The sequence below is a fragment of the Typopeltis vanoorti genome, chromosome 2 (genome assembly GCF_054136105.1).
Source record: "Typopeltis vanoorti isolate ZY-2024b chromosome 2, IOZ_Tvanoo_1.0, whole genome shotgun sequence".
Lineage (NCBI taxonomy): Eukaryota > Metazoa > Arthropoda > Arachnida > Uropygi > Thelyphonidae > Typopeltis > Typopeltis vanoorti.
This window is the reverse complement of record NC_143550.1, coordinates 136,236,489-136,253,884: the sequence shown is the minus strand read 5'-3', so window position 1 is coordinate 136,253,884 and position 17,396 is coordinate 136,236,489. Positions and strand designations below refer to the sequence as shown.

The following is a 17,396-nucleotide window of genomic DNA, read 5'->3' as shown; positions in this document are numbered from 1 at the left end:
AGATATCACCACCGGGTAATGATCATGATATGGACATTTTAAGAGGAGAGGTAGAAAAAGCAATAGGACGGCTAAAACACAAAAGAGTCCTGGTAACGATAACATCACTGGAGAAATTATTAAATATGGTGGTGAAAGTATATGGTTACAGAATTGCATCAACTATGTAATATGGTATGGAGAGAAGGGAAAATGACAGAGGAGCAGGTGAAATCAATATTAGTGACATTACATAAGAAAGGAAACAAGCTAGAATGTAAAGATTATAGAACAATTGCGTTGACAAGTCATCTTGGTAAAGTGATGATGATGATATTGACTAAAAGATTGAGAACACAATTGGAAGCATACCTTGCAGACGAGCAAGCAGGATTTAGGAAGGATAGAACTACAATTCAACAGATTTTGACAATGAGGTTAATAGCAGAGAAAGCTAGGAGAAAAAACAAAAAAATATATACTTGCTTTGTTGATTTTCAGAAAGCATTTGACAGTATTGACCAGAAAGTGACGTTAGCAGTTCTGGAATCCTATGGAATTGATAAAAACCTAATAGCTATATTAAAAGATGTTTATCAGAATGCAGTTGCAGCAGTTAGAATAGGTGATGACTTGGGGAAATGGTTTAAAACAAGCAGAGGTACTAGACAGGGAGACCCAATATCACCAAGCATTTTCATCGCCCATTTAGAAAGAGCAATGGAAAAATTGAAGGAAGATGCCAAAGGAATATCTGTACGTGGAATGAGAATTAACAATCTGAGATTTGCAGATGACATTGTTATTATTGAAGAAAACGAAAGAGAACTACAAAAGACACCGAAACTGCTAAATGAGGAAGGGAAGAAATTTGTACTTGTTATGAACTTGGAAAAAACAAAGACAATGGTGAGAAGAACATGAAACAAAAGATACAAGTGGATGGAATTGATACAGAAAATGTAGAACAATTCACATATTTGGGAAGTAAAATGACATATGATTTGGACTGTAAAAAAGAAATAAAGATCAGGATTACAAAGGGAAGAACAAATTTGAAGGCCATGGATAACATCTGGAAAAGTAAAGTGATCAGCCTGCAAACAAAACTAAAAGTACTGGAAACATGCATCTTTAGCGGTGTACTTTATGGATCTGAAACATGGGTAATAAATAAGGAATCAAGAAAAAGAATTTTGGCATTTGAAAGAACTTTTGTTACAGGAAGATGATTCTAAGAATAGGATGGATACAGAAAATCACAAATGAAGAGCTCTATCAGAAGATACAACCAAAAGAGAATAAATGCAGAAGATTATAAAACGGAAGCTGCAATTATTTGGACACATCTGTAGAATGAGTGAGGACCGGAAGTTAAACATGTTTATGTTTGGTATTTTGGATGGTTTAAACAGAAGAGGTAGACCATACAGAGAATGGATAGACGATATAAAGGACTGGTGTGGAATGGGTGTACAGAAACTGTGACACTGTGCACTGGACAAAGAAAGGTGGAAGAAGATAGTGAAGGAGGCATCGGACACCAATGGGCAGTGAGCCCACAGTTCGTGATGATGATGATGATGTGGGCTGAGTGATTAATTACCCCACTGGCCATGTATTCACATCAAGGTTACCATGGATGTGAAGTGCATATTAAAATAGGAAATGCCATTGATATTACACTGAAATATATGATGGATAAGAAGTGTATGAGGAGTGACATATTTTATCCATTTTGATGGCAATGTGATTAACATACCTGCTTTCTAATTAACAGGTCTCATGTTTCTGCCACAGGTATGGATGTTTGCAAATCTCTAGGTGGTAGATGAATTTCATCACACTATATGAGACCATTGCTCCACTTATTAGAGGCCTAAGATGCCTTAAAAAAAACATCTTTGGTATCTATTGCAGGGTCTCCAAATTATGTAAAAATATAAAATATTTAAAAAACTGAACAAAATAAAAAATAAAAATTAGTTTACCCATGGTACTATAGGCTTAACATAAAATTGTAAACTGCATATCAAGTACTTCAGTTGCTTTTCCACATTTCAGAGGGTCTTTTTCTGACAAGAATTCCTGACATACAATATGAATTTAAATTATATATCACAAAGCTCTCAAAAATAACAACTTACACATGGGACTATCTAGTATTGCAACAGCATTTGCAACTTTTCATCTGAATAGATAATGAACACTATAAAAGATATATATATATATATATACAATATTCAATATCTTGCCTTGAATTCTTGTGGCACTTTAAGTTTAGGAGTATCAAGTCCCACACAAAGGTCAGCAAGAGTCATTGAAAGGATTGCAATTACCACAGAAAAATCACTTACAATTTGACGAATCTATGGAAAAAATATACATATATGTTTATAAATATTTTATTCAAAATTTAGCCATTTTACTGAAATATAAAATGAACAGTTTTAATATTATATATATATATATATATATATATATTTTATATATATATATTTTATTTAATATATATATATAAAATATATAATATATATATTTTATAGCTCTCTGTGTGTGTATATATATATACACACACAGAGAGCTATAAAAGAAATCAATTTGTGTTTAAGTTAGGCATCCCCCTCAGTTTTCCGCTCACGGCAAAAAAAATTTCGCATAATGTAAAAAAATCAAGTTAGCTGATTTATCACTTGCTTAAAGCGGGAAATAGTATCATTTCACTTGATCGTGCTAACTGATTATTGTGCACATCGAATTCGTGTTATGCAAGGTTTTCCTGTATTACAACTGGAATCTAACTCGCATAATTTCAATGGAAAGGTATTGTCACCACCTGACTGCACTACAATTACATGGTAGTTAAGATCATGGGGCAAGTATAATATATATGTTAACTGCATGTACTCATTCATCAGCCAGTTTACTACTGCAAGAGGAAAGATTGAAACTTCTAAGAGATTTAAGAGTTAAAGCATTGTATCTCAAGAAATGAAGCAAATATACTGTTTATCAATTAATGCTCAATAGCACTTAGTTTGGAAGAATATGAGGATAAAATTTTAAGAACAGAGCTGCACATCAAAATTTTATAGAAGAAAGTTGTGACTTTCACAACTTTGGAATAATTTGGACTAGCAGAATCAAAATCCAAATTAAAGGCATGTGCAGGTCTTCAGAGGATGAAATAAAACTGTTAGGAGATTACAATGCAATGAGAAGAGCATTTTGATTTTTATAATTAATTAATTAAAATACCATTTATGGAAAGTTAGGAAAAAACATGGATTTGAAAACTAGCAATATGACATACAAATGTTTTACAATATTGTATTGTGAAAATTTTATAGTTCAGTGAGATGATTTTTGCATTTAGAAAGAAGCATTCTAGGAGATACCAAATTTTTGGCTAGGCAGTGTTGACCACCCACATTATGTATTATTTACCAGGGAGAGATAAAAATGCCTATTTTTACTATCAAAGTTTTTTTAAATGGTTCTATCCATGCTAGAGAGGAATTCCAGGCAGAGAAGTTTTGGGTATCAGTCATCTTTGCACTTTAGTTTTAACTGGTCTTTTGGTTGTTCAGCTGCAAAACTGATGAAAAAGAAAATGATAACCTTTGGCTACATGATGATATAAATGAGCTGAAGCCTTTTTTTATATCACTCATACTACCCATCTGTCTTTTCTTTCTCCTAATACTATCAGGGCTTTCTTACACCTCCTATACTAACTGATCTATGCCTTCTCATAATAAATAGCATTATATGTGTCTGAAAGGAGGTTTGCTTGGGGATACTAACGCAATTGATGTGAAGTCATTTGCCTCTATATAAATAGATGATAAATAGTCCAGTGATGAAGATATTTCATACACAAACGTTGCTTGCTTAAACTTAGATCAATGCTTTTTTGACGATCTTCATTGATTGCCTGGCAAACCTTTTCAATGTTTTCATCATTTCTGCTTGTCGAAGGTCAGCCAGATTGTGGTTTGTCTTTGACTGACATGTCCCCATTTTTGAAATGGGAAAATCACTCGTAGACCTGTGTTTTACCTAAAGAGTTGTCCTTAAAGGCTTGCCAAAGCATAACAATAGTTTTAGCTGCAGTTTTGCCCAAAAGAAAACAAAATTTCACACAGTCTCTGTTCCTTGTGGTCAGCCATAAAAAAAAAACAGAACACTGAACCAGTTCACACAGGATGATGCCACTTGCCAAACTGTCACAGAAAACTGCACACTCACAATGCATAGCAGCAGCATCCATAATTAGAAAATGCGTGCACACTAAGTTCAGATTCCGGTTATTTTTGGGTACCCCCCCCCCCATATATAAAATAACAGATTTGTTAATAATGGAAGCTTGTTTAACCCACTCTGTGAATTTTTCTTTATTCATGGTGATGTACCTTGCATTTTGCAAATGGAATATATTGTGATAAAAGCTTTTAAATTTTTTCTGGTGGTTAAATTCAATGATGATGTGGACTGGAACTACCAAGATATTGTACTGAATGCACATTTTTACAATGCCATGTAGTTATAAGGAAAATTAATTAATTATTATTATTATTACATGACGACTCCATGGAGTCCCAAGACTCACTGTAAGAGACTACTTCTACACTGTGTGTGTGTGTGGGGGGGGGGGGTCTGAATAGTTCTGATAAACATCTAGAAACAAAAATTATATTAAAGCAACTGATATAACCACAAGAAAGAACATATCTTAAAACCCTTTAATCCCCATGTGTCATCAAATTGTAATTAGTTGTTCTTTATCTTTCTTGAACAAAAATGATATTTTCAAAAATATTTTTGTTGTAGGTGTTTATCAGAACCCCCCCCCCCCCCCATACACAATCCCAGTCTATACTACATCATTCTATACAGTATCGGTTTGTCAATTATGTGTGTTCTCTGGCCAGTTTGCCTATTTTGTAAGGAAAAACATAATTTTTGGCCGAAAAACACTTATTTCCATATGAGACCTGCTGATTCATCTTCTTATGAAAAAAAGGTTCATGTAATGATTTCTCCCATTATGATAAGAAATGAGCAGAAGTCTTTTCAAATGATTCTTCCAACTGCATAATGAAGAACTATGCACCTCCATTGGAAACAGCAATATTTCTCAGGAAATAATGGAAAAGCAGACAAAATTATTAAATCAATTTCTAAATTAACAAACCAAAGTGACCACTTCTTTTTGCAATAAGATACAAGAAAATTAAGTGGTATCATCTATTCAAAGGTTGCAAATATCTATGCATGATGTAATTAGTCTTGGGATATAAAAGGTTTTGTATAACAATGTTGTCTTCAATGAAACCTGTTTTTATTCTAAAATAGTATTTATATTTAGATTATTATTATTTTTTGCAGGGCATTTAAACATTAAACAAAACCAATGTTTCATCAAAAAAATTCAATTAAATGTGAATCTTAGCATTTATTATATGAAAATGTATAAATTACTAAATTAAACTAATGGGGTGAGAACTTAAGATCATGATAATTTTTAAAAGGAGGATATCTTAATAGAGATAGAGCCTTTGATTTAAGTAATCACTATTACTTTAGGCTTGAGACTGGAGGTAGAGGGAGGTAACTACTTCCAGAATGGAAAAACTGATTCCAGTAGTAACTACCACCAGTGATGTTCACTGTAATAAACTGTTACAACAAACTATTCCCATGGTATGTACATGTTTACTATAGTGAGAATCAAGCATATTCCTCTTAGATTTCTGGTAGCCAGAATGTAATGCTCACAAGTTGGCAAAACAACTATATCTTTTCCACCTCTTTGTTGCAACCCACTATCATACATCAAAATTTGGAAGAATTCAAATGCACGATTTTAGATCCTCACTTAGCTCCTTCAGGTACATTAATAATAATAATAATTATTATTATTGTAAGGAAGTAAACTTTTCAGCTAGTACTAACTTCTTATTGATAGTTAGTATTTTTCTTCTAAATTAATCTGTTCTCTGTCAGACTCCAATATTGTCAGATCTTATATTTCCATCTTCTAAAGTATTTCTTATTGTATCAATTCACCTAGTTCATTCCTGGTCTTTTTCCTACCATTCCTCTCTTCCATTTTATTTAAATGACCATATCATCCGAAGTTAGCAGCTCTGCTCTCACACTTTTGAATGCTAACAATGCTATGCACTCTCCTAATATCTTTGTCTTTAATATGATTCTGCAACTGATGCATCTGACATTCCCCCAATCTTTCTCAGGACACTTGTATCTGTGGTCTCAAGTCTTTGATCAAGTTTTTATTTTAACACATCTTTCACATTCATAAGTTAAAATTGCTTGGAACACCTTGCATACAGTTAGTTAATGCCTTTGAGCAATTTCTCTCCTATGTCACATAAATTTATTCAGTTGACTTCTACAATACCAGCTTTGCTCATTCTGTATTCCATTTCAATATTTATTTTACTATCTTCACTAAAAATTGTGCCTAAATAAGCTGAAAAAGTTTTACTTGTTCTATAGGTTCTCTATTCAGGATGTCAATGTTCCTTTCTAGTTTCATAATCTTTGTCTTTTTTATTGCTGATTTTCACAGAAATCCTTTGTGATTCGTACAGATGATGAATAACAGTGGAGATAATGTGCACCCTTGATTTAACATTAAATCAAGTTTGAGTTGAAAATGCTAATTTTCAACTCAAATATAAACTATGTATTGCTCAATATAATTTGCCACTTAAAGCATATAAAGAAGTAGAGAACACATCATCAATGCATCGTAGCCAGATAGGACTGAGAATTGCAGTATCTAGAGCATCTTTTTCAAAATGTTCTATATAGAAAAAAATCTATATATTATATATTATATTCATTATTATTACTATTATTATGCAACACCTCTAAGGAGCCCTTGAACTCATCATGGAAGAGAAACACACACACAAAAATTAAAATACCTATATATATTGCAGATTTTCACAGAAATCCTTTGTGATTCATACAGATGACAAATAACAGTGGAGATAACAGGATAATTCTGTACATGACAGTTAATGATAATAATAATATGTATACAAATAATATAGATAATTCTACATATCTATATAGAAAATTTCTACACAGAACATTCTGAAAAGCATGCTCTAGATTCTGCCATTCTCAAATCCTATCTGGCCATATGGCTCTGGAAAATTACTTTTTCCTCCTCAACCTCAACAGCTAGTACCTCAGAATCCATTTTGTTATAAAAAAGAAAATAACAATAGCCTGCCTTTTCTAGATACTCTGATCACATCGTTCCAGTGGCACCCTTTCTTTTTCAGTTTACAGAAAACCGACCCACATACACAAACTTTTCCATCATCCACTCTTCTCAATTCTTTATTATCCTGTCCAATTGTTACAATGCAAAAAAAGATCAACAAATTAGTTGTTTCTCACATCCTTCACAACATACAGACTATAGTAATGCTATAACTATTCCCTATATCTGGGGGCATCTCAGAAAAAAAAAAAAGCTCTAAAAATCTCTGCACTACTTTCAAACCTCATTTGATTCTGACTACCCTCATTCACTCTCCTAAGGATCCACTCCCTCTGCTATCTCTCTATTCCAGGTGTTTACAAGGTTCCTTGTTCTTACAACTTATCATATTATGGTCAAACTTGAAGATCCACTTCACCTTGAAGAACACAAGAAATATAGCTGATGCCATAACTATGGTCAGTCAGATCTAGCTGACCATACCTTGTACAGAATCAAAAAAACTACATGCTTCACTGCAACAAATATAAATTTGACTCTTTTTTTTTTTTTTTAGAATCAGCAGCAGATTTAAAAAAAAAGTACTTAATCTAAATAAATATGGTTATGCTAAACACTATACTTAGGCCTCCTGCCCAATAGCACCATACAAATTAGTCAAATTATAGACCTGCACTTACCTGTGACAATATGGATAAAAATATAAGTTAAAAAATAAATAAACTAAATTTAAAAAAAAAAAAAGCACCATTTATCACATAAAAACCTTTTGTGTATTCCCAAAGGTACATGTAAAAGAAGCATTTTAGGAGATACCAAATTTTTGGCATAATTAAAATCATTGAAAACTTATATATGCACTGCTTATAGAGAAAACTAATCAGGTATTGAAATCCTATTAGAAAATAATATTTTAAATTGTACTTTAATTTTTTTAAGATCAAGAGAATAACTGAGTAGTTAAATTAAATGGGATCCTTATGTAATTATAGTTTACAATTGGGCACTTGAGATCTGACTTTGGCAGTCAACCACTACTCCCATTAATACTAATAACACATGCATACTAAAACAATGATTAAGATGCTCACTGTCAATCAATAAAAAGTAGCTAGTTTGGGAAATAAACAATTACATGACTACCATCTCACATTTATATTGGGAGTTAAAAGCAAGTCTGGATCTGGGGTGTCCTACTGTATTTATCTAAATTATTGCCTTTTTTTTTTTAAGCAAGTAAAAATCTTTCTTATATGATCACATACCTTTGATGGAAAGAAAGGAGTGGATTTGAACTCCTTCAAAAATACTGAAATAGCAAAGGTGGAAGCAAAAAGAATCATAGAAAATAAAAATACATCTGGTACATAAAAGGGAGGATTGCAACCTTCTCCTATCATAGTTCCATTGATATCAGCACACTCTGACTTAGTAAGATAAGTCCAATTCACACTGTCTTGAAGGAGAAGAGTTTTATTTGCTGGAGTACAATAACATCTATCTGTAGCATGATGCTGAGCTTCAGTGCTCATAGGATAATCATGACCAATGTGTAATACCTGTAGAGGAAAAAAAATTGTATTAATATATTTTAAAATTATGCACACGGTGTCACAACTAAGAATCTGACATTCCTAGATATGAATATCTTTGCTTAGAAAAAGAAAAATTACAATTTTTTTTTTCTCTAAAATAAAACACCAAGTGATAATGAGTTCAGTTAAAACAACAGAACCACATAACTAATAAAAAATAAAAAAAAACCCTGAACCATTACATATCTGCTAAGCCACTGAATTAATTTTAATTAACAAACCTAAATGGTTACATTTCATAACAAAGTTGAATTATGACAAAGCAAAGGATTCATTATAGCAGATGTTACACTTTTATTCTGATAACTGCATAACTTCAAATTATATACAAATTAAAGATACCAAGGAATTATATAATTGATTTAATCTTTTATCCAAGTGGAAGCAAACAAAGTTTGACCTGAAGTATTTTCAGGATTGGGACAACGCGCGGTAAAGGTGGTATGACTTCACATCACTTGCCTTAGTATCCCATAATGCAAAGCACATCTCCTTGTGGACAGGTATAATGCTATGCATTATGGGAAGGGTCACTACTCAGACCAATTTCAACCTTTATTGAGGTGAAAAAGTAAAGGGTTGCTCATCATAGGCCTAGAGTAGTTACTGTATTTTCCGGTGTATAAGACACACCCAAGAAATTTAATACAATTTTCTGGAAAAAACCTAAACTTTAAAGTATGATTTAAAAAAAAAAAATGGATAAAATAATAGGTAATTTTTAATAGTAAACTGACCTTTCAGAAACCTGCAAAACCCATGTCACTGTCATCTGACTCTTCTCTATCATCATTAATTTCTTATAATATAGAAATAATTTTGTCTTCATATTCTTTTGGCATTTTTTGACTGATTTTTGTTTTTGTACGCATACAAAGTCCACTGTGTTTCATCAAACAGTAACACCATCTTTAAAATCTTTAATGTTATGCTCACAGGCTACTTTGACTGCATGTGTACGAATCATTTTTGTTGAAATGGCAATGCCATTTTGCCGATTTTCTTGCACCCATTTCAAAACTTCGGTCTCTAGTTCTGGCCACTTCGCAATTTTTCCACGTTCCGTGCGCTTTTCTTTACGCAAATTGTACAAAATCTCCTTCTGACCACACCAAGTTCTTAGCCAATGATGTGCTAGAAGTCACGTGAAGGTCACACATCAATTTGATTGCACCATTAACCACCTACAAAGATATCTTGGAACATAAAAGGGAGTGCGTATGACTTTGAAAAGAGGAAACAATCTTTACCTTCATTATATAAGACGCACCCAATTTTTAAGATTAATTTTTAAGGTAAAAAAGTGTCTTATACACCAGAAAATATGGTAGTATAGATGTACAAGAGAGCCTGATAGTATTAGGAGAAAGAAAGAAAGACAGATAGATAGCATGAGAGAAAGTGAAAAGGCCTCAGCTCTTTTATATCATCATACAGCCAAAGGCTATCAGTTTTCCTTTTTCACCAATCTCATGTAGATGAACAACCAAAAGAGCAATTGAACTAAACTTCAAAGATGACTAATATCCAGGTGGTTAGCTCCATCTGGGTTAAATGCCTTGAGTTGGCCTTCTCTGCCTGGGATGCTCTCCAGTCATCCATGCAATTGGCTATCTATAAGACCACATTGAATTAAGAGGATGGACCTATTTAAAATAACCTCTCATAGCAAGAATAGACAGAATTTTATCTCCCTCTCCCCTTGTGAATATTGCATAATGTGGATGGTCTACACCATCTAGTCATAAATTTGACATCTCCTAGAATGCTCCTTTCTAAATATAAAAATTGTCCGACTGACAATAAAATTTCCACAATACAATATTATAAAGCATTTGGATGTCATACTGCTGGTTTTCAAATCCATGTTTCTTTCTAATCTTTCATAAATGATATTTTAATTCATTAATTATAAAAATCAAAATTCTCTTCCCATTTCTGAGAGGTGGTAGGTATTGTAAAAAAATAACCTGTTCTGTTGCCCCAGTCCTGAAAATACTTCAGGTGCAAAACTTTGTTTGCTTACACTTGGATAAAGGATTAAACGAAATATATAGTTTCTTGATATCTTTAATTTATAGTATAACCAAGTGAAAAAACTTCCATCAAAATATATATGGTCAATACAATCAGAATTAGAACAAAGTCAACTGATAATGTATGTTTTTAAGTTTCAGGAATAATTTATTTATTTTTTAATGGTAATTGCACCAATAAAACGTTAGACCAATAGCAAATTTAGTAGTACTATAAACTAGCTAAGGATTGAATAATCTAGAGGAAAAGCATAGTACCTTTTCATAATACCACTTCATACCTCAAATAAGCAGGGTGGTAGTCTCATAATGGACAATGAAAATTTATATCTTTCATACCTTAATCCAGTTATCTCAATATTTTACTGTCCTTAATGCCTTTATCAGAAACATGCCCGAAGAAACCTAGGTCACTGCAGCTGCTTTGAATGATATTCAATATAGTTAATGGTTCTAAAGTTTCTAGAACCATTAACTATATTGAATATCAATGAGATTCTGATTAGAGCTAATTCTTTAACACTTGTAACAATAAGCATACCCTTCAGCAACAAGGGACAATACATGCACAGACCTAAGTCATGTTGCAATACATACACATTTCACTGGCTTAAATTACATTATTTGTATACATTTATTTGGTATAAGCAAATCCTGGTCTTAGAGACACCTGAAGATTAAAAACTTTTTATGTTCAATGTCAACAGACAATTAATGGATCAGTTGTATATCAACTTTATCAAATGTTAGTAATTAAAAGGGTGTGTAATTATTTAAACAACAATTTGTATTAATTTGAACATAAACTATCATTTACTCTGGTCTCATTCCAGTCTGCTTCCCAATGAAATCCAAAAAGTTAACACACAAAATAAGTGAGTTAATCTCTTATTTTAATGCCTTAATGCATAGTATGATTAGATTTTATTTAACAAAGCTATATGAAATAAACTTCAATAAAAACTTAGATATTATGGCAGCAAAGATAGTATATGATCACTTTTATTTATACTTGCAAATTAAGTTTAAATATTTTGCAGAGTTTGTACTATTATTAAAATTCAAGCATTTCCATGAATAAATTTTACACATACCTTTTCAAACGCTTTAACGATAAATATCAAAGATATTAAAGTTGAAAAGTTTTCTTCAGTAAATCGTGTGATGTAGCATACTAGTGCACTGGCATCGAAGGCCACTAAAACCATAAGTACAAATGCTGTCCACAAACCAATCCACAGTCGAAGAGATAAATATTCCAAGTGATGCTCTCTAAAATATCAAATAATTAGTGTGGAACACTTAATACTGTTTTTAATAATCGCTTTAATGAATTTTTATTTTTTCATTAAAGCCATTTTCAAAATCTTAATGAAAAAATTAAATTGAACAATTCATATGTATTAAAATGCACATACATACATATAAGTATGTATGTAATCACATATTATTTAAGGGTTGAGCCACTCCCTCCATGCAAAATTTCAGAGTTACTAACACATTCAGCACTGTACATATTATATAGAAATAAAATTTGGTTTATTATTGAAACACATACTGAAATGTTAAGGGAATCTGTAAAATTATAATGCTATGTGCATTAAACTTACTTGAATTAAAAATTAAACTACCATTCTTTGTATTTTTGATGAAACATTGTTAAGTGAAGAACCTTATAGTAGTATATGGGCATACTCTTAAAACCATTTGATTCCTCTTATTTCTTTCTGCTACCAATGCTCTGTAATAGTTGCTATCTCCCTATCATTAGGCAGATATGTTGCACAATGAAAGATAACTTCATTAGCTTTCTGAATGTGTGGACACTGCCCATGGGAAGTAGTTTTATTGTATATAAGCCACTTCTGTGCTCAGCAGGTACAAAGTTTATACACCTTAATTGCAACTTTCTTGGTAGAATTTTATTTGTAAAATTAACATTTATGAATGAACTGTCTTAATGATATCAAAAATCTCAAATGCAAATTGAATTGATTTCAATACACACACACGCACCTTTATTTGCTTTACATAAAGCATTTACTTTCTGCATCCACTGACTGCATTCTAAACAGCTGTTACATGTATTTTCTGCAACTGAAAATTTGAAAGAAGATGTCTTTACTTAGATACTATATTTGATGCTACAATAAATGTGTTTTGCTTGCATGCATGCACTATAGTGTATGTAAGAGGAAATGTGTTTTTCATTCCAGTTATTTCTAAATTATACTGATTGTTGCTAAATATAGTAAGTAGAGTCTGCATTGTATTCTGTGATTTATTCTGCAGTATAGTGTTTATTGAGGATGAACTGTTTTTCATGCTATAGGAACATTTTCATTCCAGTCTCTGGAAAGAACAGATGCAGGAAGTAAAAATTCATTATTCTTGAATAAAAATGAATCCTTCTATGTATTATAAGAAGTGGACTGCACCTGCTGATCTCCAACAAAATACTAGAATATGCGAGATATCTATTACTGATAAGACAGAAGAGCTGCTGACAAAAAAAGTTATGTAATGAATGTAGGATTTGCAAAAGGCTGGAAAATTCTGATGATAATCGAAAATTATGTATATATATATATATATATTACTATGTAAAAAGTGTATACTGGTCATCATTGAATAAAATAAAATTTTTAGAAAATTAAGCGAAATATAAATAACAAGAACAACAAATTGTACAAGATGATTTGCTGCTCCATCAATCCATATGTATTCCTGCCACGCCTAAATGAGTCACCTGATCAGCATTATTATTTCAATGGATTAACCCTTCCCAATGCTTATTTACTGCATTACCAAATGTATACAGCTGCTATTCATTATTGGTTTGTTATTTACATTTTGCAAAAAAAACTCTTTCTCTCTCTCCTCATAAGTTTTTTTTTTTTTAATTAGACCTATCATAAATGCACATATGCATGGCTAGATTTCATTGGATCATATGTGATTTGCTGCACCCAGCAACTTATAGGTCACACACATATATAATGTATGTCTCCTATAAGTTCCCGAGTTCGATTCTTGTCATGAGTAATAACAAGAGGAATCTTGTTATTACTCATGACTTGGGCTTTTTCAATTAAAGGTGAGTTAACTGACCTCATATGGAGGCAGCAGGTTTTTTTTTTATCCTGGAAACTCATGCTTTTCATCCAGTATACAAGCAAATCAGCCACGAGAACACAATTTACAGACAAAAAAATGCTGTTTGGTGGTGGTAGTAGCAGCAGAAAGCATTGTATGTTGATGGCAGTAGTGCCATTGTGGTGATAGCGGTAGCTGGAGGATTAAGTAAGGAGAGATGGTGAGTTGTATATAATGGAGTCCAGTGCACTTCTGCAATGAGTCCTTGGACTCATTGGATGCATCATGTAATGATAACACAAATATAAACTAAACATAAGCCAGCAAAGGTTGGTCAATTGGTTACAGCCTCTGCTACTAATGGCTCACACAAAAAAGTTAAGCTTGAGCGCGATTAGTAGTTGGAAGGGGATCAATCATTCGATGCTGTTGGTACACTCTCTCTCGATGAGTCTTTGGACTCCCTGAAGGTGTCACATAATAATAATAATAATAATAATTTATTTTCCAATTATTAAAGTATTTCTATTCACACCTATTCTTTCTCTAATAGCTGCCATTCTCACATGGCTCATTAATGATAGTTTGCATATTTACATCCAGACCCACGTGCTGCAACTTAAATATCAGCTTATCATGTGGCACCCTGTCAAATGCCTTTGCTAAGTCTAAGAAAATTGCAGTATATGCCTTTCCCTCACCTAATGTTCTTGTAACTTTATTATAAAAGACTAGCATATTGCTAAAACAAGAGCGCCCTTTCACAAATCCATGTTGACTCTCACAGATAACATTACCCTCATCTTCCCAGTGCTGTATACGGTCCCTCACTACTTTCTCCAAGATCTTAATAACTACTGATGACACACAGACTGGTCTATAATTAGACACGTCCAGTCTGTTACCACCCTTATGCAATGGCACTATCTTACCTTCCTTCCATTCCCTGGGCACCTTTGCTGAAGCCAGACTTTCATTGAAAAGCCAAGTTAAAGGCACTGTCAGTTCCCTAGCACATTCTCGCAAAACTCGTGGTGAAATACCATCCAGTCCCAAAGCTTTATTGACATCCAGAGTACTCAGTATCTGAAACACACTCTCCTCCTGTACCTCTAAACCTTGAACCTGCCCTATCCCTCTAGCATTAAAACTGATTCCTCCAGGATGAAATACTCCAATAAAGTGGTCATTGAACAATTCCACTATGCCCTCTGCATCAGTCACTCTATTCCCATTTTTATCCCACAATATCATTCTTCCACAGTCATTTCTCCTCCTACTGGCCACATAGCTAAAAATTCCCTAGGATTTTCTTTGGTTCTTAGGGCCAATCTCCTCTCATATTCCAGTTTCGCTTTCCTTACCACACTAGTCACTCTTCTGGCCTGTGTCTTATATTCTTCACTCATCCTCTCTTCACCTGTCTCCTTATATCACTTCCATAGTCTCTTTTTCACATGCAATTCCTGTTTAATATTGTTTGTCATCCACTTTACCCTAAATTGTGTCCTCTTCTTCACTCGTGGTATACAACTTATCATTGCTGCTAACAAATATTCTTTCACAATTTCCCATGCACTAACGATATCCCGGCCTTCCAATTCCTCCCTCCATGAAACTTCCTGAAGTTGATGTCTAAGACTATTATAATCACCTGCATTATAATTCCACATAAGTTCCCGTCTCTTTGATACTCCTGCATGTCTATTCATTTTCCAAGTCAAAACCATATGGTCACTCTCTCCAACTGGTGGGAGAGATGTCATCTCAGTTATTATCAACTCTTCTGATGCTATAACCAAATCTAAAACTCTTGAACCTCTTGTTCCCTCTGTTACATGTTGCCTAAGACATTTGTCCCTCAAGAATTCTAGAAATTCCATTCCACTATTGCTACATGCATATTCCTCTCTCCAATTTATACTATTGTAGTTAAAATCTCCCATAACAATCATTCTTCTTGCACTTGCCAAACTTAGCTGTCTAAACATCTCCTGGTCCCCACCCTCTGTGCTCCTGGGTCTGTAGCAGCACCCCACTAAATATCCTGTCTTGCCTACCTCTACCTCACACCATATGCTCTCAAAATCATTTGTCTCACTTCCTTCCAAAGCCTCCACTCTTAGAGGACATAGGTCATCACTTATCATAAGCAGTACCCCACCACCACACTTTCCCCTCCTATCCTGACGAAAAATGCTATACCCAGTAACTTCTATTCCTGTTATTATACCCCCTTCTGTCAACCACGTCTCAGTGATCCCAATAATTTTTGGCCAGGCTAATGCTACATGCGCCACCAATTTCTCTCCCTTATTCCGGATACTCCTGGCATTAGTATAAAGCATATAAATGCCATTGTTTCTATACCCAGCATTATCCCTTCTAGACTCCATTGGGCTCAGTGTTATCTGACATCATCTCCCTTCTCCTAAGTATCCATTCCCATAAGAGGCCACCCCTGCTATCATCCTCCCTGGGACATACTGACTCGTTCAGAACAACAATCTCTCCAGATGCCTATGTCCTTCCTCATTCAAATGTAAACGGTCTCTCGCATACAATTCCTCTCTTTCCTCAAACGCACTCCAAGCATCCACATATACCAGTCCTCTCTTGTCACACATTTTTGCTATTATGCCATTCAATATCACCGCTCTTCTGCTCAGCTCATCATTATCATTCCTAGGCAACACACCAGCATTTGTCAGTTTCTTTTCACAAAAAGAAAAGCACTTCCAGAATTTGATTATCTTATTTATCATTTACTTTAAGTGGGGAGAGAAAGTGAGTTTTTATTTTATTTTTAGCATATATCTATATATGCCCAGATGACATGCACACAGAAAAGATTTGTACAATGGGAGCAGAAAACGCTAAACATGATATCATAATATTAATTTCTGGAAAGACATTTGTTCTCCTTAAAAGAGGCTCACTGTTATGGATGTAACAGTAAACATTTTTCAGTAAAATGTTGCTAATTTTGGATAACATTCATGTACTACACAACAATATCAACAAGATGCTCTGGTATGTAGACTTAATTATGAAATCTCAAGATTGATGCATGCACATTAATAGTGTGTGTGTATAATAGAGTAGCTAATCAATTAATTTATCATTCTTATCAGGAAAGTATGTGAAAAGAGAGAAGCTCAAAATCAACTAATGAAAGTAGGCATCTAATGAAGTGTATGTGCTACTTCAAAAGATCTACACCTAATCAATATTTATCTACTACCATTAAGGCAAAAAAGTGCAACTGTACTGAATTTTTGTGACAAGCTAATAGAATAATTATAGATTAAAAATGGAACTAACTACACATGTTTATTTTTATGCAAATCCCACCCAAGAAATACCAACATTTTAGTCTCTTATCCAAGGACCATTATAAAGGCAAAATTAACATAAAAAGCA

General features: G+C 33.3%; 1 protein-coding gene across 4 annotated transcripts in view; it reads right to left on the bottom strand.

Moving 5' to 3' along the window:
- The window catches only part of Ndae1 (Na[+]-driven anion exchanger 1), a 511,154-nt gene that overhangs the window by 118,761 nt on the left and 374,997 nt on the right, over positions 1–17,396 (bottom strand). For all 4 annotated transcript variants that reach the window (XM_090413203.1, XM_090413196.1, XM_090413188.1 and 1 more), the window contains 3 exons: positions 11,972–12,149; positions 8,512–8,805; positions 2,235–2,348 (listed from right to left, as the gene is read on the bottom strand). In XM_090413203.1, coding sequence (XP_090269329.1) covers positions 2,235–2,348; positions 8,512–8,805; positions 11,972–12,149 — 586 coding nt within the window. The remainder of the gene's footprint in view (positions 1–2,234; positions 2,349–8,511; positions 8,806–11,971; positions 12,150–17,396) is intronic.